The sequence below is a fragment of the Pristis pectinata genome, chromosome 10, assembly GCF_009764475.1.
Source record: "Pristis pectinata isolate sPriPec2 chromosome 10, sPriPec2.1.pri, whole genome shotgun sequence".
Taxonomy (NCBI): Eukaryota; Metazoa; Chordata; class Chondrichthyes; order Rhinopristiformes; family Pristidae; genus Pristis; species Pristis pectinata.
The window spans coordinates 79,194,057-79,218,369 of NC_067414.1; the positions used below are offsets into that span (position 1 = coordinate 79,194,057).

Sequence of the window (24,313 nt, forward strand, 5' to 3'; positions counted from 1 at the left end):
ATAATCCATGTGGCTATCTAAGACTCACTTAAATGTCCCTAATGTATCTGCCCCCACAATCTCTGCTGGCAGTGCGTTCCACGCATCTACCACTCTCTGTGTAAAAAAAAGCACACCTCTGACGTCCCCCTTATACCTTGCTCTAATCACCTTAAAATTATGCCCACTTGTGTTAGCCATTTTCGCCCTGAGAAAAAGTCTCTGATTGTCCACTCGATCTATGCCTCTTATCATCTTGTAGACCTCTATCAAGTCACCTCTCATCCTCCTCTTCTCCAAAGAGAAAAGTCCTAGCTCACTCAACCTATCCTCATAAGAAACTTTTAGGTTATCTGATATTGTAGTAATCTGGAGCTGACAGACTGCCCTGCTGAATTCAAAATCCTGGCCACATCTGGTTGTCCCAATTTGACTGGCTGTAGCATTAAGTATCTTATTGGAGGTAGTGTCATGCATAAACTGACTTTTTTTTCTGGGAGGCTTTCCTTAATTGTTCCATTGTATTAAATTTGCATTGGCCCACTTTGGTGTGTTAGTATTACTTATTTCAGAGAGAAGAAAAATAAGGTAACCTTTCAATTATTCAAACACAATTGATCGCTATTATCAATTTGAAACCAGTGACAAGGTTGCCTTACTAGGTCAATATTTTAGATTTGCTGAAAAAGTAACATAGCTCTTAGATTTTTTTTGAAAATGACAGTAGCAAAGAAGCTGTACATTTACCACAGAATCTAACTCTTTAAAATTAAAAAGAGAACTTCAACAAAAAAGCCAATGGATTCTACATCAATGAACGCTGGCAGATGACTCACCTTTAACTCTTAACTCTTAATTCTTCAGGACCTTTGTACATTTTCTAAAAGAGGTACACTTAATGGTCTGTCATAGCACTTTTGTAACTAACCGGCAAGTCAGTCCTAGAGTTGATATATATATTCTACTGAATGCAATGATTTCATTGAATGGCCCTGCATTCCTAGTTATACAAATGTGTTTTTCACTGAGCTATGATCTCTGATAGCTTTCCACTTCATATTTGTGTACAAAATATTAAGAGGAATAGATAGAGTGGACAGCCAGTGCCTCTTTCCCAGGGCACAAGAGGGCATGGCTTTAGAGTAATGGGTGGGAAGTTCAAGGGAGATATCAGAAGAAGGTTTTTTACCCAGAGGGTGGTTGGGGCATGGAATGCGCTGCCTGGGGCAGTGGTGAAAGAAGGTACATTGGTCAAATTCAAGAGATTACTAGATAGGCATATGGAGGAATTTAAAATAGAGGGATATGTGGGAGGAAGGGGTTATATAGTCTTAGATGAGGTTTAAAGGTTGGCACAACATTGTGGGCCAAAGGGCCTGTATTGTGCTGTGCTGTTGTATGTTCTATGTTCATTTTCAATTTTCATGTTGAATTAGCAAAATATTGTGAATACTGAAAATCTTAAATAAAAATAAAAAGTACCATTTCAGAGATCATCACCACAACTCCCTGACCTTTAGCATAGCCATGGACAAGGATAGAAGCAGACGATATGGGGAAGTATTTAATTGGGGGAGGGCTAATTACAATGGTATTAGGCAGGAACTTGGGAGCGTAAATAGGGAACAGATGTTCTCAGGGAAATGCACAGTAGATACTGTATTTGAAGGTTGTTTCGGGACCACTTGCATGGGATTTTGGATAGGTTTATCCCACTGAGACAGGGAAAGGATGGTAGGGTAAAGGAACCATGGTTGACAAGAGAGGTGGGACGTTTAGTCAAGAGGGAGAAAGAAGCATACTGAAGCTTTAGGAAGCAAAAATCAGGCAGGGATCTTAAGAATTATAAAGTACCTAGGAAGGAGCATAAGAAGGAGAGCCAGAAGGGGACATGACGAGGCCTTGGTGAGTACAATTATGGAAAACCCCAAGGCATTCTACATGTACATGGAGAACAGGAGGATGATTAGAGTGAGGGTAGGACCGCTCAGGGATAAAGGGGGAAACATGCCTGGAGGTAGGGAAGGTCCTTAATGAATATTTTACTTCAGTGTTCACCAGGGAGAGGGACTTAGATGAATGTGAGGTCAGCGTAGAACAGGCTAATGTGCTAGAGCATTTCAAGGTCAAGAAAGAGTTGGTGTTGGAGTTCCTGAAAGACATTAGGATAGTTATGTCCCTGAGGCTGGACAGAATATACCCTAGTTTACTATGGGAAGCGAGGGACACGATTACTGGGGGGTTGACAATGATCTTTATGTCCTCCATGGCCACAGGAGTGGTACCAGATGACTGGAGGATGGCAAATGTTGTTCTGTTGTTCAAGGAAGGTAATAGGGATAATCCTGAGAATTATAGACCAGTGAGTCTTACATCAGTGGTGGGTAAACTATTGGAGAGGATTCTTGGGGACAGGATTTATGAGCATTTTGAGAAGCATAGTCTTATTAGGGATAGTGAACATGGCTTTGTGAGGAGCAGGTCGTGCCTTACGAGCCTAATTGAGTTTTTTGAGGAAGTAACAAAACAAATTGATGAAGATAGAGTGGTGGATGTAGTATATATAGATTTTAGTAAGGCGTTTGACAAGGTTCCCCATGGTAGGCTCATCCAGAAAGTCATGAGGCATGGGATCCATGGAGACTTGGCTGCATGGATTCAGAATTGGCTTACCCACAGAAGGCAGAGGGTAGAAGTAGATGGAGAGTATTCTGCCTGGAGGTCAGTGACTTGTGGTGTTCGGCAGGGATCTGTCCTGCTCTTTGTGATTTTTATAAATTACTTGGATGAGGAAGTGGAGGAGTGGGTTAGTAAGCCTGCAGATGGCACGTGGGTTGGAGGTGTTGTGGATAGTGTAGAAGGTTGTCTTAGGTTACAATGGGATATAGACAAGATGCAAAGTTGGGCGGAGAAGTGGCAGATAGAACTCAATCTGGAATAGTGTGAAGTGATACACTTTGGAAGATCAAACTTGAAGGCAGAGTACAAGGTTAATGGCAGGATTCTCAACATTGTGGAGGAACAGAGGGATCTTGGGGTCCAGATCCATAGGTTCCTCAAAGTTGCCACAGAAGTTGATAGGGTGGTTAGGAAGACGTATGGTGTGCTGGCCTTCAAGAACCATAAGATAATGTTGCAGCTCTATCAGAACTCTGGTTAGACCACACTTGGAGTATTGTGTTCAGTTCTGGTCACTTCATTATAGGAAGGATGTGGAAGCTTCAGAGAGGGTGCAAAGGATATTTACCAGAATGCTGCCTGGAGTAGAGAACATGTCCTATGAGGAAAGGTTGAGCGAGCTAGGGCTTTTCTCTTTGGAGATATGCAGGATGAGTATTGACTTGATAGAGGTGTATAAGATTATGAGAGGGATAGATAGAGTGGACAGTGACCACCTTTTTCCCAGGGCGGCAATGGCCAATAACAGAGGACATCCATTTAAGGTGAGTGGAGGAAAGTTTAGGGGAAATGTCAGAGGTAGGTTTTTTTTTTACACAGAGAGTGGTGGATGCCTGGAACGCACTGCCAGGGGTGGTGGTAGAGGCTGATACAATAGGAACATTTAAAAGACTTGGATAGGCACATGGATGTAAGGAAAATGGAGGGTTATGGGCTGTGTAGGAGGGAAGGGTTAGATTGATTGTGAGGTAGGTTTATATAGGTCAGCACAACGTTGTGGGCAAAGGGCCCGTACTGTGCTGTACTGTTCTAAGCACTCAGCAAGTCAGAATTTTTACACAAGAAACAAACTGCTGGAGGAACAGCGGGTCAAGCAGCATCTGTAATGCCAAAGGGATGGTCAACATTTTGTGTTGAGACCCTGCATCAGGACTGAGAGTGTAGCAGGAAGATGGCCAGTATAAAGAGGTGAGAGACAGAGGCTCGTAGGTGATATGTGGAGCCAGGTGGAGGGGAGAGGGAAGGGGAAGGTAGAGACAGAGGCCAGAAGGTGTTAAGTGGAACTGGATAATGGGCAGGTAGGAGGGTGGGGGATAGGAAAGGTAGACCAAGGGAGAAGAAACCCAAGTGGATCGGGATGTGGGTGATGAGCACATGGGACCCAGGTGGGGGGGCGGGGGAGGAAGAGTCGAAAACCAGTGGAAAGGGAGAATTGCACTTTGAGAGGTCAAAAGTAAGGGGAAGCTATACAGTTAATGGCAGGACCCTTAACAGCATTGATGTGCAGATGGATCCTGGGGTCCCATAGCTCCTTGAAAGTAGCCACATAAGTAGATAAGATGGTAAAGAAGGCATATGGCACACTTGCCTTCATTGGTCAGAGTATAATTCATTGTATTGAGTATAAGAATAAGGAAGGCGTGTTGCAGCTATATAAAACTTTGGTTAGGCTGCACTTGGAATATTGCATGCAATTCTGGTTGCTCCATTACAGGAAGGATGTGGAGGCCTTGGAAAGGGTATAGAAGAGGTTTACCAGGATGCTACCTGGATTAGAGGGTATGAGCTATAAGGAGAGGTTGGACAAACTTGAGTTGTTTTATCTGCAGCATCAGAGGGTGAAGGGAGACCTGATAGATTATAAAATTATGAGAAGCATAGATAATGTAGACAGTCAGAACTTCTGTCCCAGGGTAGAAATGTCAAATACTGGAGGACATGCATTTATGGTGAGAGGGAGAAGGTTTAAAGGAGATGTGTGGGGCAAGTTTTTTACACAAAGAATGGTAGGTGCCTGGAACAGGCTGCCAGGGATAGTGGTGTAAGCAGTTGTGGTAGTTTAAGAGGTTTTTGGATAGACATATGAATATGCAGGGAATGGAGGGATATGGATCGTACAGGCAGAAGAGATTTAGTTTAATTTGGCATGTTTGGTGCAGACATTGTGGGTCAACGGGGCTGTTCCGATGCTGTACTGTTCTGTGTTTTCTTTCTCCTTGTGTTGCCACTTTCAGAGAGCTATGGACTTGCACCCTGAGATTGCTCTGTGCATCAATGCTCTTAGGGGTACTGTCATTGATTCTATATTTTCCCCTTGCATTTGACCTCCCTATGGGTAACACATCACACTTGTCCAGATTAAACTCCATGTGCCATTTTTCTGTCTGTGTTCCAACTGGTCTATATCCTGCTGAATCCTTTGACAACTGCCCTCACCATTTGCAACTCTTCTAATTTTTGTGTCATCTGCAAACTTACTATTCAGCACACCTACATTTTTATCCAAATCATTTATATAAATCACAAATGACACCGATCCTTGCAGAACACCAGTGGTCACAGACCTCCAATCAGAATAATACCCCTCCACCACTACCCACAAAGATCTTTGTCACAGCCTCAGAAATCTCCTCTCTTGCCTCTCTCATTGACCTGGGATAGATCCCATCAGGCTCTTGGGACTTATCCACCTTAACGTTCTTCAAGAGACCCAACATTTCCTCCTCCTTGATATCAACATACCTGTCCCTGATCATGCTATCCTCCACATCCTTCTCCTTGGTGAATACTAATGCAAAGTATTTATTTAGTACCTCGCCCACTTCCTCTGGTTCCAGGCGTAAATTCCTTTCTACATCCTTGAGTATCCCTACCCTCTCTCTAGTTGCTCTTTTTTTAATGTGTATATAAAATGCCTTGGGATTCTCTTTAATCGTACCTGCCAAAGACATTTCATGGCTGCTTTTAGCCTTGTTAGCCCTCCCAATACCCCGGATAAGTTTTTTCCTGTTTCATTTATATTCCTCAAGGGCCTTGTCCAATCTCAGCTTCCTAAACCAGACATATGCTTCCTTTTTCTTTTTGACTAAATTTGCAACATCTCTTATCATCCAAGGTTCCCAAACCTTGCCATCCTTGTCTCTTCCTCACGGGAACATGTTGATCCTGAATTCTGACCAGTTGGCCATCAAATGACTCCCACATGTTTGATGTGGACATCCAGTAACAGCTGCTCTTAATCTACTGTCCCCAGCTCCTACCTAACACTGATGTAATTAGCCTTTCCCCAGTGTAGCACTTTCCCCTGAGGTGTGGTCTTATCCTTTCCCTTAACAGTCTGAAAATTTATGGAGTTATGATCACTGTTCCCAAAGTGGTCTCCCACTGAAACTCTGATCACCTGGCCTGGCTCATTTCCCAATGCAGGGTCCAGTATTTTCCCTTACCTGTTTGGATTACCTACATACTGTGTGAAGAAACCCTTCTGGATGCACTTAACAAATTCTGCGCCATTGAAGCTTCTGACGCTAAGAATTCCCAGTCAGTGTTGGGGAAATTAAAGTCACCCACTACAGCTACACTGTTGATTTTACATCATTCCAAAATCTGCTACATATCTCCCACTGACAATTGGGAGGGCTACAGTATAACCCTATCAGAGTGATTGCAGCTCTCTTATTCCTGAGATCTACCCATATTGCCTCACTGGATGAGCCCTCCAGGATGTTCTCTCTCAGTGCTGTGGTGACATTCTTCCCCACCTCTTTTGCATTCTTCTCTATTGCATCTGAAACATCTAGATCCTAGAACTGTCAGTCCTGCCCTTCACTCAATTGAATCTCTGTCATGGCTACAACATTGTAGTTCCATGTACTAATCCAGACTCTAATTTCATCTGCTTTACTTGTAATACTCCTTGCATTGAAATAAATATAGTTCCGCCCATCAGCCCCACCGTGTTCATTAATCTGGCCCTGCCTATACTTCCTTTCAGACTTACTTGACCTAACCTCTACCGCCCCACTGCCCACCCCCCCCACCCCAACTTGTTGACATATTACTTTGGTTCTCACCCCCCTTGCACATTACTTTAAATCCTCACAAAAAGCCTTAGAAAATCTCCCTGTGAGGATTTTGGTTCCCCCTCCAGTTTAGGTGCATCCCATCCTTTTTGTACAGGTACCACCTGCCCTGGAAGAAAGCCCAATGATCAATGGCCTTGCTAATGTAGAGGAGGCCACATCAAGAGCACCAAATGCAATGGAACAGGTTGGAGGAGGTGCATCTGAATTCAGAATTTTATGTGTACAGAGAAAAGAGTTAATATTTCAGGTTGATATAAGTAAAGTCCTTTAATCATTTGAGACAAAATGACTGACATCCCTTTTTAATTATTTTACCTTTTGGTCCTCTTCCTCCAATCCTGATGATTTATAACTTTAAGTTTTGCTCTCTCACAAGGAGAATTAGTTTAATTTATTTTACAGTATGTTTAAGTATGGGTAGCATCTGCTTGTAGTATTACTTGCTCCAGCGTAAAATTTTGCTTTGTTTAAGTCCCGCTCTTTGTAATTTAACTATTTTGTCTCACCAGCTACATATGTCCATATTTCATCATTCAGTGTATAACAGGAGTGAAAAGAGAAATATTATTTTGGTGATAATATTTGATTGTTAAATGAATTAACTCAAAAAAACTCTTTGAAACTTATTAAGTAATAACCAGTAAATTGTACAACAAGTCAGTGTGAGAGGAACAGTTTGGCAAGTGTGTCTAATTTTGGTGTTGTGCAATTGTATTGATGAGAGAATTTCAGATGAAATCAAATGAGAACATTTTAGCAAATCCTACCAGGCATATGATCAGGTGTGGAAACAGCAGTTCCCATTTTAGGTGTGGAATTTTAGTTGGAACTAAAATGCTGCAGCTTAAAAGGAACAAAATAAATTGAAGAAGAAGTCTCATTCACTTGCGTTCCTCATTTCACACATTTCAGGTTTGCTACTCTTCACAATAAATCCGTAGGCTGCTACTACTCACTCCCAAGCCCTTGTGAATCCTTCTCCTTCACTCTATCCAGCCACCCTCCCAAGACTTATTCCAAATGTCTTCTCTGCCACTGTGCTTGGAAATCCCCAGCAGATGTCTGCAGCTCAACCCTCTGAAGAATGATGCTTAATTTCAGCATGGACAAATGTCTTGGCCTGTGTCCAAATCACTGAGGCATGAGGAGGGAGAAATGGAAGCATTAAAACTGGCTAAAGTGAGAAGGCCTGAGGGCGAAGGAGACTGGGAGAAGAAAAGTGTAGGTCAGCACCTTTTGAGACATTAAACAGTTTTCTGCATCTCTCAATATGAATATAATGGCTATATTTCATTTTTGTTTGCCTGCCGCTTTATTGGATACATTCTGTTCAAAAGTACACTTGTCATTGCTGGAGTGGAAGTATGATAACAAATCAATGTAATCTCAGGTTTCTGCCACTGAGACTTTTCTGTTCTCAAAAGTCTTTACAGTGTAGATGTATTCTTTTATAACGTGGTATTAACAAAATTTATTGTCATTTCACTAATTAAATCATTTTAACTTTTATGATAGGTGTCTGATTTAGTAATAATCCTGAATCACAAGCGTGCAGTTGATGCTTTTGCAAAAGGGGGAAATCTTACACTGGGTGGAAATTTTACTGTTGCAGTTGGACCCATTGGCAGGTAAATTATTGTATGTTTTTATGTTTCTTGAAGAATAATTTAATATTTTGTGATAATATTTTTGTCACTAAAATGCTCTTGATCACATAAATAAAGTGAATTACAATGTTGTTATTTATTTTACATTTCTAACAGGAAAGCTAATTTCTCAAATGTCAAATTTAAATGAGAAGGAAAGTCTGAGGGGAGTGCTTTCTACTTAAGTTATACTGTCTATCAAAAGTAATGTGGTGACATACTTTTTGGTTACTTAGTGAAATTTAGAAACAGTTTACTTTCCAAGAACTCACTCTAGAGCTGCTCAGACTTGTTTGTAATGTATATGAACGACTAAGATGTGGATGTGGGAGATATGATCAGTAAGTTTGCGGATGACACAAAGAGTGTTGGAGTTATGGAAGGTAGTCCCAATCTGCAGAGACATATTGATGTGTCATTAGAGTCATGGAGTCATACAGAATGGAAACAGACCCTTTGGCCCAACTGTTCCATGCCAACCAAGATGCGCATCCAAGCTAGTCCCATTGGCCTATTATCTTTTTCATCCTTTCTTATCCATGTAGCTGTCTAACTGTCTTTTAAAAGTTGTTATTGTACCTGCCTCAGCCACTTCTTCTGGCAGCTCATTCTATTCACATACCAACCTCTGTGTAAAAAAAAGTTGCGTCTGAAGTTCTTACTAAATCTTTCTCCTGTCACCTTAAACCAGTGCCCTCTAGTTGTTGATTCCCAACCCTGGGAAAAAGACTAAGTGTTTTCACCTCAGGATTTTATACACCTCTATAAGATCACTTCTCATTCTCCTACACTCCAATGAAAAAAGTCCTAGCCTGTCCAACCTCTATCTATAACTCAGTCCTTCGAGTCCTGGCAATGTCCTTGTAAATCTTCTCTGCACTTTTTCCAGTGTATTAACCTCTTTCCTATAGTAGGGTGACAAAAACTGAACACAATATTATGTGAAGCCTCACCAGCGTCTTGTACAACTGCAACATAGCCCCCCAACTTCTATACTCAGTGCCCTGACTGATGCAGTCCAGCGTGCCATAAGCCGCCTTCACCACCCTGTCTACCTGTGACTCCACTTTCAGGGAACCATTTACCTGAGCTCCAAGGTCCCTCTGTTCTACCACACTCCTCAGGGCCCTACCAATATTAAACTAATTTGCTTCCTCTATTCCCAGTTCTGACAAGGGGTCTTCCACCTAAAACATTCACCTACCTTGCTGGGGCCTTGACCAAGATCTTTGTGTCATCTCTAGCCACAGGCAAGGTCCCGGAGGACTGGTGTGTGGTTAATGTTCCGTTGTTCAGGAAGGGAAATAGGGATAATCCTGGAAACTACAGATCGGTGAGCCTTATATCTATGTTCTTGACTTGACTTTCCAAAATGCAACACCTCGCACTTATCTGAATTAAGCTCCATTTGTCATTCCTTGGCCCACTTACCCAGCTGATCAAGATCCCACTGTAATTCTTAAAAACCTTCACTGTCAACGATACCACCTATTTTAGTGTCATCTATAAACTTACTAACCATGCCTTGTACATTCTCATCAAATCATTGATATAGGTGACAGACAACAATGGGCCCTGACCCCTGAGGCACACCTCTAGTGAAGGGCCTCCAGTCTGAGAAACAACCTTCCACCATCACGCTCTGCTTCCTACCAATTGTCCAATTAGCCTGCTGTTCCTAGATTACATGTGAACTCACCTTCCAAAGCAGCCTGCCATGTGGAACCTTATCAAAGGCCTCACTGAGGTCCCTATAGACCACATCTACTGCCCTGCCCTCATATACCTTCTTGACTTCATCAAAAAATTCAATCAAGTTTGTAAGACATAATTTCCCATGCACAAAGTGGTGCTGACTAACCCTAATCAACCCCTGTCTTTCCAGATGCATGTATATCTAATTCCTCAGAATCTTCTCCAGTAACTAACCTACCACAGATGTTAGGCTTACTGGTCTATAGTTGCCAGGTTTTTTCTTTGCAGCGCTTCTTAAATAAAGGCACAACATTAGCCACCCTCCAGTCTTCAGGCACCTCACCTGTGGCTAACAATGATGCAAAGTGTGCCAGGGCTCCCAAATTATCTTCTCTAGCCTCCCACGGTGTTCTTGGATATACCTGGTCAGGACCTTCATATATTTCAAGGCATTCAGCACCTTCTCTACTGTAATGAGGATTATGTCCAAGACATCCCTATTGACTTTCTCTAGTTCCAAATCTTCATGTCTTTTTCCACAGAAAAAACAGAGGAGAAATATTCATTGAAGGACCTTGTCCACCTCCTGTGGCTCTGCACATCAATGTCACTTGGGTCTTTGAGGGGCCCTATTTTCTCTCCAGTTACTCTCTCTTGGTTCTCCTTAATCTTCTCTGCAAAGCTAACTCATGCCCCCTTTTTGCCCTCCTGATTTCCTTTTTGAGTATACTCCTGCATCCCCAACACTTCTCCAGGGATTCACTCGATCCCTTCTGCCTGTACCTGACCCAGGCTACCTCCTTTTTCCTGGCCAGGGCCTCAATACCTTTTGTCATCCAGGGTTCCTTACTCGTGCCAGCCTTGTCCTTCACCCTAACAATAACATGTAAACCTTGAGCTGTGGCTATCTCACTTTTAAGAGCCTCCCACTTGCCGGAGGTCCTTTCGCCCATAAATAAACTACTCTAATCAATCTTTGCACACTCCTGTCTAATACCATCAAAATTCACCTTGCCCTAATTTAGAACTTGAACCTGTGAACCAGTTCTGTCCCTTTCCATAACCAATTTAAAACTAATAGAACTGGTAACTGGTCCCAAAGTGCTCTCCCACTTGCCCTACCCTACTACCCAAGAGTAGGTTGATCTTTGCCTTCTTCCTGGTAGGGGCCTGAGGAAACTTTTCTGAAGACACTTAACAAATTCCACCCCATCTAAGCCCTTTACACTATGGCAGTCCCAGTCTATGTTAGGAAAGTTAAATTCCCCTACTATGACAACCCTATTATTCTTGCAACTATCCACAATTTCCATACATATCTGTTTCTCTAATTCCCATTGACTATTTAGAGCCGATAGTATAACCCCTGCAAGGTGATTATCCCCTTCTTATTTCTCAGTTCCACCCAGAAAGCCTCACTGGCTGATCCTTCAGTAATATCATCTGTTGATGAAATGGGCTGAAATATGGCAAGTGGAGTTTAATCCAAACAAGTGTGAGGTGCTGCATTTTGGGAGTACTGATGAGGTGAGGGCATATACCATGAATAGTAGTGTCTTGGGAGTACTGAGAAACAGAGGAACCTTGGAGTGCAAGTCCATATTTCCTTGAAAGTTGCAACACAGGTTGATAACATGGTTAGGATGGCATATGGGGTACTGGCCTTCATGAGTCAGGGCATCAGGAGAGGCTCAGCAGCTTTAAGTTCTTAGGCATATCAGTTGCCCTGTCCTTGACCCAGCACATAGATGCATACACAAGTAAGGTGCATCAGCGCTTTACTTTCTTAGAAGATCAAGGAGGTCCCGCATGTCAACAAACACTCTAAGGAATTTCTACAGATGTACTGTTGAAAGTATCCTGATTGGTTGCATCATGGTCTGGTATGGTAATTTGAATGCACAGGAAGATAAGAAGCTGCGGAGAGTCCTGGACTCAGCCCAATATATCACGGGCACTTCCCTCCCCACCATCGATAGTATCTACAGGAGGTGCTGCCTCAAGAAGGCAGCATCTATCATCGTAGATCCCTACCAACTGGGCCATGCCACTTTCTCACAGCTACCATCAGGAGGAAGGTATAGAAGCTGAAGTCCCACACCACCAGGTTCAAGAACAGCTACTTCCCTTCAACCATTCAGTTCTTGAACCAACCAGCACAATCCTAATCACTACCTCTGTATAGCAACGTAGAACATAGACCAGTACAGTACTGGACAGGCCATTCAGCCCACGATGTTGTGCTGATCTTGATGCCAATTTGTACTAAATGTCCTCTTACTGTTTATCATCCCTATCCCTCCATTCTCTGCATATTCATGTGTCTATCTAAAAGCCTCTTAAACTCCACCAAACTGCCTGCTTCCACTACTACCCCGGTAACCCATTGCAGGCAGCTACCAATCTCTGCGTAAAAAAAAATTGCCCTCAATGTCGCCTTAAAACTCTCCACCCCCAAACTTTAAAAGCATGTCCTCTGGTACTTGACATTTCAACCCTGGGGAAAAGATTCTGACTGTTTATCCTATCTATGCCTCTCATAATTTTAAAAACCTCTATCAGGTCTTCCCTCAACCTCTGATGCTCTAGGGAGAAAAACCCAAGTTTGTCCAACCTTTCCTTATAGCTCATGCCCTCTAATCCAGCAGCATCCCGGTAAACATCTTCTACACCTTCTCCACAGTCTCCACATCCTTCCTAAAATGGGGCGACCAGAACTGCACACAATACTCCAAGCACAGTCTGGATAAAGTATTATATGGCTGCAGCATGACTTCCTGACTCTTATACTCAATACTTCTACCAATGAAGGCAAGCATTCCATATGCCTTCTTTACCACCATATCCATTTGCGTAGCCACTTTCAATGAACAATGGACTTGGACCCCAAGATCCCCCAAGATCAATGCTGTTAAGGGCCCTACCATTAACTGTATACTCTCTTCTTTTATTTGACCTCCCAAAGTGAAACACCTCACACTTGCCCAGATTAAGCTCCATTTGCCACTTCTCTGCTCACATCTGTAACTGATGTATATCCCACTGTATTCTTTGATAATCCTTTCCACTGTCTGCTACTCCACCAATCCTGGTGTTATCTGCAAATTTGCTAATCCACCCATCTACATTTTCATCCAAATCATTGATATATATAACAAACAACAGAGGTCCCAGCACCAATTTTTGTGGAACGCTACTGGACATAGACCGCCAGCCAGAATAACAGCCTTCCACCCCTACCCTCTGTCTTCTATGGGCAAGCCAGTTCCGAATCCAAACTTGCAATTCACCCTGGATCTCATGCATCTTTATCTTCTGAATCAACCTACCACGAGGGACCTTGTCAAATGTCTTACTAAAGTCCATGCAGATAACATCCACTGTTTTACCCTCATCAAGCACCTTTGTCACCTCCTCAAAAAACTTGTAAGGCCATGCCTTTCCAAATGTGCATACTGTAAATTCTATCCCTCAGTATCCTCTCCAATAGCTTCCCTACCACTGATGTGAGGCTCATTGGCCTATAATTACCTGGATTATCCCAATTCCCCTCGAACAAAAACACAACATAGGACCCTGGTCAGACCCCACTTGGAATACTGTGCTCAGTTCTGGTCGCTTCACTACAGGAAGGATGTGGAAGCCATAGAAAGGATGCAGAGGAGATTTACAAGGACGCTGCCTGGAATGCGGAGCATGCCTTATGAAAGCAGGTTGAGGGAACTTGGCCTTTTCTCCTTGGAGAGACGGAGGATGAGATGGGACCTGATAGAGGTATATCAGATGATGAGAGGCATTGATCGTGTGGATAGTCAGAGGCTTTTCCCCAGGGCTGAAATAGTGGCCACATGAGGACATAGGTTTAAGGTGCTAGGGAGTAGGTATAGAGGAGATATCAATGGGCTGCTGGCAACGATGGTGGACGCGGATACGATAGGTCTTTTAAGAGACTGTTGGATAGTCACATGGAGCTGAGAAAAATAGAGGGCTATGGGTAAGCCTAGTAATTTCTAGGGTAGGGACATGTCCGGCACAGCTTTGTGGACCGAAGGGCGTGAATTGTGCTGTAGGTTTTCTATGTTTGTAACATTTGTCATCTCAAATGACAACTCAACACTATGACCATTTTGCACTACAATGGACTTTGTTTTTTTGTCCTAATTGTGTTCTTTCTTGTAAAAATTCTGTATAATTTCTGTTTAACTTGAGGTTTTCTTGCGAATGTTGTGTATTTGATGCTATTGTGCCTGTAATGCTGCTGCAAGCAAGTTTTTCATTGCACCTGTGCATACATGTACTTGTGCATATGACAATAAACTCGACCTCAATCAGGGAGATTATGCTCCATCTTTATAAACATTGGTTAGACCTCATCTGGAGCACTGTGTGCACTTCTGGTCACCATGCTATATGAAGGATGTGATAGTGGTGCAGAGAAGATTTACCAGGATGTTGGCTGAGATGGAACAATTCAGTTGTGAGGGGAGACTGGAGAAGCTGGTTCTGTTCTCCCTGGAGCACAAGAGGTTAATAAGGGACATGGTTGACATATGTAAAATTATGAGTGATAAACTTAGGGTAGACTGCAGGAAACTTTTTCCCATATCAGAGGTAGGTTAAACTGGAGAACATGTTTTAGGGTAAGGGGAAGAGATTTAGAGGGGATATGAGGGGGACCTTCTCCACCCAGTGCATGGCTAGTACCTGGAGTGCACTGCCTGAGAGAGTGGTTGAAGCTGGGTCACTGACAGCATTTAAGAAATGTCTAGATGAGTAGTTGAATTGCTGAGGCATAGTAGGCTATGCACCAAATGCTGAGAGATGTGATTTGTAAGGAAGAATGCCGCTGTTTAGTGTGGAGAAGTTGAGTCAAATGACCTGTTTCCATACTGTATGATTCCATGATTCTATGAAAGCTGTTTGCTGCCTGGATAGAGTGATACACAGCTCATAGTCTTTTATTTCCATGTATTTCTCTATTATTTCTGTTCTCTAGCAGTGGTTGTTGACCGGAGAAAATGTATGTAATGTTTTCATGGGCAGTGTTTAGTGGGTCAGTTGTGGTTCATATGGTAGAACTTTTACCTATGAGTTAGAAGGTTATGGCATCAAGATTCCCTTAGAGACAGCCTGTCCCTAATTGACCTGGGACTACAGGAGGCAGTTGAGAGTCAACAACATATTAATCATACCAACTTAAGATGATAGATTTCCTTCTCTGATGGACATTAGCAAACCAGATGCAGTTTGGCAATAATCCATTAATTTCAGTGCCATTAATGCAGAACATAAAAATCTTAAACTGGCATTCCACCATACCATTGAAGAAGTGTTACACAGTTGAAAGTCGCTGTCTGTGGATGGAGTGTTAAACTAGGTAACCCCTACTCTCTGAGGTAGATGTAAAGTAACCCATAGCACTGTTTTGAAGTAAGGCATGAAAGATTTCCAAGGTGTTCTGGCCAATATATTTCCCTCAGTTGGTACCATTGAAAACAGGTTGTCTGATCATTGTCAACTTCTCAGTCCTGGGAATATGCAGTGTGCAGATTGGCTCTTGTATTTCTATGTTATAGCAGTGACTGCACTTAAAAGTTAGTTGTAAAGCACTTTGGGACATTGTGGTCAAAGGGACTTTATAAATGCTGGTCTTTTTTTGTGTTATGTATCAAATTGCTGAAACTATTTCTACCAACTGCCAACCATCCAACTTTCCTTCGTGACCTCTGTGTAGCTAATGTTCTTAGTTTTCCTGCCTTGCTTTCAAATTTGATCATCCTGAATGATTCCTATTTCCGATAGGAAACATTTTTTTGTGATATGACAACAAAAACAATCATAATAGTTACCAGTGCTTACTTGGAAAACAAATTTTGCATTAGTTCCAACAGTCTGAGTCATTATTTACCTGTACTTCTACATATTTTGCAATTTAGTTTGAATTTCTGAATTGTTTTATAAGTGAAAGTAAACTCTGACACTTTTTTGGGAAACATTTTTTTTCAACATCCTAGAAGCTGTACTAAAAGTTCTCCACTAAAATTCATGAATCTTAGAATTTGTTATTGTATTGGCCCTCCTACTTGTGCTGTAACCAAAAGTGAACCTGTAACCTGGAGTGAAAATTTCAGTGATGTCAAATGCAGTTGGCAAGAAAGAAGAAATTAGGTGAATTTACTGTTGGTTAAGTTTTACATTGTATATTAATCAAAATAATTAACTGTGTACTTTCTTTAAAGTAGTTGGTGGTGTGTGAGTTTATTGCTTTCTTTTCAAGGTCCATGCAGTATAGTGTACTTTTCACAACCTAAGCAACAAAGAGTTGTAGTATTTAAGTGAAATCACTGTTGCAGTGTAGGAAACATGGCAGTCAACTTGCAATATTTTAATGAGTAGGCAATATTGACCAGAACACTGGAAACAAATACCTCTGCTCCTCTTTGAAAGTGTAGCACTAAATACTTGACTTTCATCTGAAAAGGTAAGTGTGCCCTCAGTTAATATGTCATTCTGAAGATGACACCTGTGTTAGAGAACCATTCCCTCAGCACTGTAGCAGTGTGTGTCAGTCTAGAATTTTGGGTACAGTTCTCATCAATGGGACTTGAACCCACAACTGTTTGACTTAGCCCACCATTAGAACTGTGGTTAACAGAGTAAATACGCATTCTCCATCTGCTGCAAATTACTTTATAATCTATTCTAGTAATGTTGGTTGAGGGATAAGATTAGTCAGGGCAATTAAAGAAATACCTCTTCTCTTTAACAAGTACAATAGGTCTTTTTCTTCCATGTGGAAAAACAGATAGAGCTCTAAGTTAAAATCTCAGCAGTAAGGCAGGATAGGTAAAAATTCAAATTTGGTAACTTGTGCTAAATACACAATATTATAACGGCTGCACTCTACTCCACTTCTAAAATTCAATTCCACTGACTTCAGTGCATAATAGGAACAATATTTTAGTACATGTAGCAAAGGACAAATTTTTACTCTTAGGTTTTAACAATGTAATGATATTTTGCTGCAGCTGTCAGCATGGATAACGTGCTCAGATCTCAAGAGTGCAACTTAGATGTTGCTTTGGAGGCAAAGTTGAGCCATAGTTAATAATGTTATTGATATTCAAGGAAACAAAATATCTGTGCATAATTAAATTTTCTCCAATGTTGCATTGATGATCGTGACGTAATGTTTTCCAGAAACTTAGAGGGAGATGTTGCAGTAAGAAGTTCAGCTGCAGTGTACACATACTGCAAGTCACGAGGGTTGTTTGCTGGAGTGTCATTAGAGGGATCTTGCTTGATTGAAAGAAAAGAAACCAATCGCAAGTAAGTTGCACAGATAATTGTTTTTTTCTCCAAATATTTTATTACTTAATTGGTCAAAAATCCATTGACATATTTATGTTGGAATGCTGCACTACACAACTGTGGAATGCAAGTTCAAGTCTTGGAATTTGTCACACAATAAAGTGGCCAGTTCCAAAAGGTGCTATCGGAAAAACAACAAAGCACATAATTGATCAAATAATTTTGCTCAGTCAAACTTTTTTTTAGAAGTTAATAGTTCACGTTTGTTGTAATTTAGTTTGGTACATTTTTGGTTTCAAATATTTATTTTCATTTGACTATGCCTTGTTTCTATTTATTAATATTTATTTCACTTCTGATCATCAAATCAGATTGCTGTTATGGCTTTAAGTTTTACTTGACAGCATAATCATCATCATCACAGATTTTAAAAAAAATCTAGGCACATTCATTGTCAGTCACAGCCAGTTTTTGAATGTAAGAACATAAGAAATAGGAGCAGGAGTAGGCCAACTGGCCCGTCGAGAGCTATGGATTTGGATCCCAAGATCCCTCTGCACATCAACACTGTTAATGGTCTTGCCATTAACAGTGTACTGTCCCTTTACGTTTGATTTCTCAAAGTGCAACTCTTCACATTTGGCCGAGTTAAACTCCATCTGCCATTTCTCTGCCCATATCTGCAACTGATCTATATTCTGCTGTATCCTTTGGCAATCTTCTACACTATCCACAATACCGCCAATTTTTGTGGCATCTGCAAACTTACTAACCCACTCATCCACGTTTTCATCCAAGTCAGTTAGAAATATCACAAACAGCACAGGTCCCAGTACGAATCCCTGCGGAACACCACTAGTCACAGACCTCCAGCCAAGATAAATCCCATCGACCACTACCCTCTGTTTTCTATGGGGAAGCCGACTCACTGTGGATCCCATGCAGCTTAATCTTCTGGATGAGCCTCCCATGAAGGATTTTATCAAAAGCTTTACTGAAATCCATGGAGACAACATCCACAGCTCTACCTTCATCAATTACCTTCATCAATCTCCATCATCACCTCCTCGAAAAATTCAATCAAGTTAGTAAGACACGACTTGCCCCACACAAAGCCATGCTGACTGTCCCTAATTAGGCCATGGTTTTCCAAATGCTTACAAAACCTATCCCTAAGAATCGTCTGCAGTAACTTCCCTACCACTGACATGAGATTCACTGGTCTATAGTTTCCAGGATTATCCCTATTTCTTTTCTTGAATAATGGAGCAACTGATAAGGATTAAAACCTAAAATTTTTTCTGTAATTTCAATTTTATATGGTGTCGGAAAAGAAGGTAAGGTAACTTTTAAAAAATTTCTAATCTGTAAATATCAAAAAAAAATGTGATCTAGGCAGATTCTGTTTATTAGACAACTGTTCAAAAGATAAAAAACAGTTATCAATGAATAAATCTCGAAAACATGTTATACCCCTCATTTTCAATAAGGAAAAGGCTGAGTCAATTCTAGACGGTGGAAAGAAAAAATTAGATTGAATAGGACTTGATAAACTAAATTTATTCAATCCAAAAAATTTATGAAATTGAAACCATATCCATATTGTATGTTTAACTATTGGATTAATCACTTGTTTACTCAATTTAGTAAGTGTAAAAGCTCCTAAAATAGAAACTAATGAAAATCCTTGCACTGATTCACACTCAAGGTGTACCCAACAGGGACAATGAGTTGCATCTAAATCTTGTGCCCAGAAAATTAAGTATCTAATATTAATTACCCAATAATAAAATCTAAAATTAGGCAAAGCCATACCACCATCCTTTTTTAATCTTTGTAAATATTTCTTTCTTAACCTTGGGTTTTTATTCTGCCATATATATGAAAGAATTTTGGAATCAATAATGTCGAAAAAGAATTTCGAAATAAAAGTTGGAATCGCCTGAAATAGATACAAAAATTTTGGTAAAGTATTCATCTTAACTGCATTAATTCGGCCAATCAATGATAAAGAGAATGGGGATCATTTAGTAAATAATTGTTTAACGTAATTAATTAAAAGTAAAAAGTTCACTTTAAGTAAGTCCTTGTGTTTCTTGGTAATTTTAACACCCAGGTACGAAAAATAATCAGTCACTAATCTAACTTTATTCTGCTAGTCCCATTAACCTGCACCCAGTCCATAACCCTCCAGACCTCTCCTGTCCATGTATCTATCCAATTTATTCTTAAAACTTAAGAGTGAGCCCGCATTTACCATGTCAGATGGCAGCCTGTTCCACACTCCCACCACTCTCTGAGTGAAGAAGTTCCCCCTAATGTAACCCCTAATCCTTTTCCCTTTCACCCTAAAGACATGTCCTCTCGTACTTATCTCTCCTAATCTAAGTGGAAAGGGCCTACTCGCATTTACTCTGTCTATGCCTCTCATAATTTTGTAAACCTCTATCAAATCTCCCCTCATTCTTCTACTCTCCAAGGAATAAATTCCTAACCTGTTCATTCTTTCCCCGCAACTCAACTCCTGAAGACCCGGCCACATTCTAGTAAATCTCCTCTGCAATCTTTCAACTTTACTGATATCCTTCCTATAGTTAGGTGACCAGAACTGCACACAATACTCTAAATTTGGCCTCACCAATGTCTCATACAACCTCACCATAACATCCCAACTCCTATACTCAATACTTTGATTTATGAATGCCAGGATGCCATAAGCCTTCTTTACAACCCTGTCTACCTGTGACGCCACTTTCAGGGAATTACGTATCTGAACTCCCAGATCTCTTTGTTCCTCCGCACTCCTCAGTGCCCTAACATTTACTGTGTATGTCCTACCTTGATTTGTCCTTCCAAGATGCAACACCTCACCCTTGTCTTCATTAAATTCCATCTGTCATTTTCTGGCCATTTTTCCAGCTGGTCTAGATCCCTCTGCAAGCTTTGAAAGCCTTCTTCGCTGTCCACTACGCCTCCAATCTTAGTGTCATGCAAACTTGCTGATCCAATTTACCACATTATCATCTAGATCCATTGATATAGACAACAAACAACAATGGACCCAGCACAGATCCCTGAGGCACAGGCCTCCAGTCTGAGAAACAATCATCCACTACCACTCTCTGTCTTCTCCCATACAGCCAATTTCGAATCCAGTTTACAACCTCTCCATGGACACCTGGTGTCTGAACCTTCTGAATTAACCTCCCATGTGGGACCTTGTCAAAGGCCTTACTGAAGACCATGTAGACAACATCCCCAGCCTTTCCTTCATCTACTTTCTTGGTAACTTCCTCGAAAAACTCTACAAGATACGTTAAACACGATCTACCACACACAAAGCTGACTCTCCCTAATCAGCCCTTGGTTGTCCAAATACTTGTATATCTGATCTCTCAGAACACCTTCCAGTAATTTACCTTAGAACAATATAGCACAATACAGGCCCTTCGGCCCACCTACTACTGATGTCAGGCTCACTGGCCTGTAATCACCTGGTTTACTTTTAGAGCCTTTTTTAAACAAGGGAACAACATGAGCTACCCTCCAGTCCTCTGGCACTGAACCCGTGGCTAAGGACATTTTAAATATATCTGCCAGGGCCCCTGCAATCTCTATGCTAGTCTCTCTCAAGGTCCAAGGAAGTATCCTGTCAGGCCCGAGGGATTTATCCACCTTTATTCACTGTAAGGCAGCAAGCACCTCCTCCTCTTTAATATCTACATGTTCTATGATACTACTGCTTGTTTCCCTTCCTTCCATATACACTATGCCAGTTTCCTGAGTAAATACTGATGCAAAAAAAGCTGTTTAAGATCTCTCCCATCTCCTGAGGCTCCACACATAGATGACCACTATGATCTTCTAGGGGACCAATTTTGTCCCTTACTATCCTTTTACTCTTAATATACTTGTAGAAACCCTTTGGGTTTGCCTTCACATTATCTGCCAAAGCAACCTCATGTCTTCTTTTTGCCTTCCTGATTTCCTTTTCTAGTATTTTCTTACATTTTCTATACTCTTCAAGTACCTCATTTGTTCCTAGTTGCCTATACCTGCTATACACCTCTCTCTTTTTCTTAACCAGGTTGCCAATATCCCTTGAAAACCAAGGTTCCCTATGCCTGTTAACTTTGCCTTTAATCCTGTCAGGAACATGCAAACTCTGCACTCTCAAAATTTCGCCTTTGAAGGCCTTCCACTTACTGAACACATCCTTGCCAGAAAACATCTTATCCCAATCCACTCTTACTAGATCCTTTCTCATTTCCACAAAATTGGCTTTACTCCAATTTAGAACCTCAACTCGAGGACCAGACCTATCCTTATCCATAATTAATTTGAAACTAATGGCATTATGGTCAGTGGACCCAAAGTGTTCACCTACACATACTTCTGTCACCTGACCTGTCTGGTTCCCTGATTGGAGATCAAGTATTGCATTCTCTCTCGTTGGTACCTCTATATATTGATTTAGAAAACTTTCCTGAACACATTTGACAAACTCCAAACCATCCAGCCCTTTCACAGTGTGGGACTCCCAGTCAATATGTGGAAAGTTAAAATCCCCTACTATTACAACTTCCTGTTTCTTACATCAGTCTGCTATCTCATGACAGATTTGCTCCTCCAATTCTCTCTGACTATTGGGCAGTCTATAATGCAACCCTATTAGTGTGGTCACACCTTTCCTGTTCCTCAGCTCCACCCATATGGCCTCTGTAGACGAGTCCTCCGGGCTGTCCTGTCTACACACAGCTGTGATATTTTCCCTGACTAGTAATGCCACTCCTCCCCCTCTCATCCCTCCCCCTCCATCACATCTGAAACAACGGAACCCCGGAATATTAAGCTGCCAGTCCTGCCCCTCCTGCAACCAAGTCTCACTAATAGCAATAATGTCATAATCCCACGTGCCAATCCATGCCCTAAATTCATCTGCCTTACCTACAATGCTCCTTGCATTGAAATAGATGCACCTGGGAACATTTCTATCACGTAAAACCTTTGATTTCTGTCTTTACCTGCAGTCCTCGCATGACCTTTATCCTTCTCCACCTCACTATCTGCTCTAACACTCTGGTTCCCCTCCCTCTGCAAATCTAGTTTAAACCCCCTGGAGCAGCACTAGCAAACCTACCTGCAAGTATTTTAGTCCCCCTCCAGTTCAGGTGCAAACCGTCCCGTCGGAACAGGTCCCACTTTCCTTGGAACAAAGCCCAATTGTCCAGCAACATGAAGCCCTCCCTCCTGCACCATCTCCTTAGCCATATATTTAGCTGCATGATCCTCCTATTTCTAGCCTTACTAGCTTGTGGCATGGGTAGCAATCCTGAGATTGCAACTTTGGAGGTCCTGTCCTTCAACTTTGCACCTAATTCTCTAAACTCTCTTTGCATTACCTCCTCCTCCTTCCTATCCACGTCATTGGTTCCTACATGGACCACGACATCTGACTGCTCACCCTCCCTCCTGAGAACATCGAGTCCTCAATCCAAGACATCGCGGACCCTGGCACCAGGGAGGCAACAGACCATCTGGGATTGTCGATCTCTCCCACAGAACCTCCTATCTGTCCCCCTTACTATCGAATCCCCTATCACTACTGCTCTTCTCTTTTCCTTCCTTCCTTTCTGAGCTGAGGGTCCAGTCTCAGTGCCAGAGACGCGACCGCTACAACTGGTCCCTGGTAGGTTGTCCCCACCAGCAGTATCCAAAATGGAATACTTATTGTTGATGGGAATGGCCACAGGGGTGCTCTGCTCTGTCTGTCTATACCCCTTCCCTTTCCTGACAGTCACCCAGCTACCTGCCTCCTGACGTTTAGGGGTGACTATCTCCCTGAAACTCCTGTCTATTTCTGCTTCTGCCTCATGAATGATCCGAAGTTCATCCAGCTCCAGCTCCAGTTCCCTAACTCAGTTTGTCAGGAGCTGCAGTTGGATGCACCTTTGATTTTGATAATAAGGGCTCTGTTTGATTTTATCTTCCTAAACCTTATATATGTTTCTGTTTACCTCTTGACTAAATTCACCATCTCTCTTGTCATCCAAGGTTGTCTTACCTTGCCATCCTTGTCCTTGCTTCTTACTGGAACATACTTGTCCTGTACTCTCTGCAGTTGGTCCTTAAACACGCTCCACATGTCAGATGTGGACTTGCCCAAAAACAGCTGTTCCCAATTAACTCTCCCTAGTTCCTGCCTAATACTCGCGTAATTTGCACTGTTCCAATTTAATACTCTCCCACAAGGTCCATAGTTATCCTTATCTATAGCTATTTTAAAACTTAAGGAGTTGTGGTCACTGTTCCCTGATTGTTCTCCCACTGAAAGGTCAGTTACCTGGCCAGGCTCATTACCCAAAACCCGGTCCAGTACTGCCCCTCTTCTTGTTGGACTGTCTAGATATTGATTTCAGAAATCATCCTGGATGCACTTAACAAATTCTGCCCCATCTAAACCTCTTGCACTAAGAAGGTCCCAGTCTATATTAGGGAAGTTGAAGTCATCCACTACAACAACATTGTAGTCTTTACATCTTTCACTAATCTGCCTGCGTATCTGTTTCTCAATGTCCCGGTGGCTATTGGGAGGTCTGTAGTATAATTCCATCAAAGTGATCTCATCTTTCTTATTTTTGAGTTCCACCCATATAGATTCAGTGGATGAGGTCTCCATTGTGTCCCCTTTGAGTGCAGCTGTGATATTGCCCCTGATTAATAGCACAGCTCCCTCATTTCTGGAATGCATTCCATCAGGGCCAGGGGTCTTGTCTACCTTTAGGCCCACTAGTTTGCTCAGCACTACCTCTTCAGTGAAAGCAATTGTATCGAGGTCTTCTCCTCCCATCGCATACATAACATCTCTCTTTGGCATGGTAGACGTGTCCTCCACCATGAAGACCAACACAAAATAGT

At 41.8% G+C, this 24,313-nt stretch overlaps 1 protein-coding gene across 2 annotated transcripts in view; it reads left to right on the forward strand.

The window, feature by feature from the left end:
• The window catches only part of sh3yl1 (SH3 and SYLF domain containing 1), a 188,826-nt gene that overhangs the window by 97,858 nt on the left and 66,655 nt on the right, over positions 1-24,313 (forward strand). For both annotated transcript variants that reach the window (XM_052025149.1, XM_052025148.1), the window contains 2 exons: positions 8,259-8,371; positions 17,285-17,413. In XM_052025149.1, the coding sequence (XP_051881109.1) occupies positions 8,259-8,371; positions 17,285-17,413 (242 nt within the window). The remainder of the gene's footprint in view (positions 1-8,258; positions 8,372-17,284; positions 17,414-24,313) is intronic.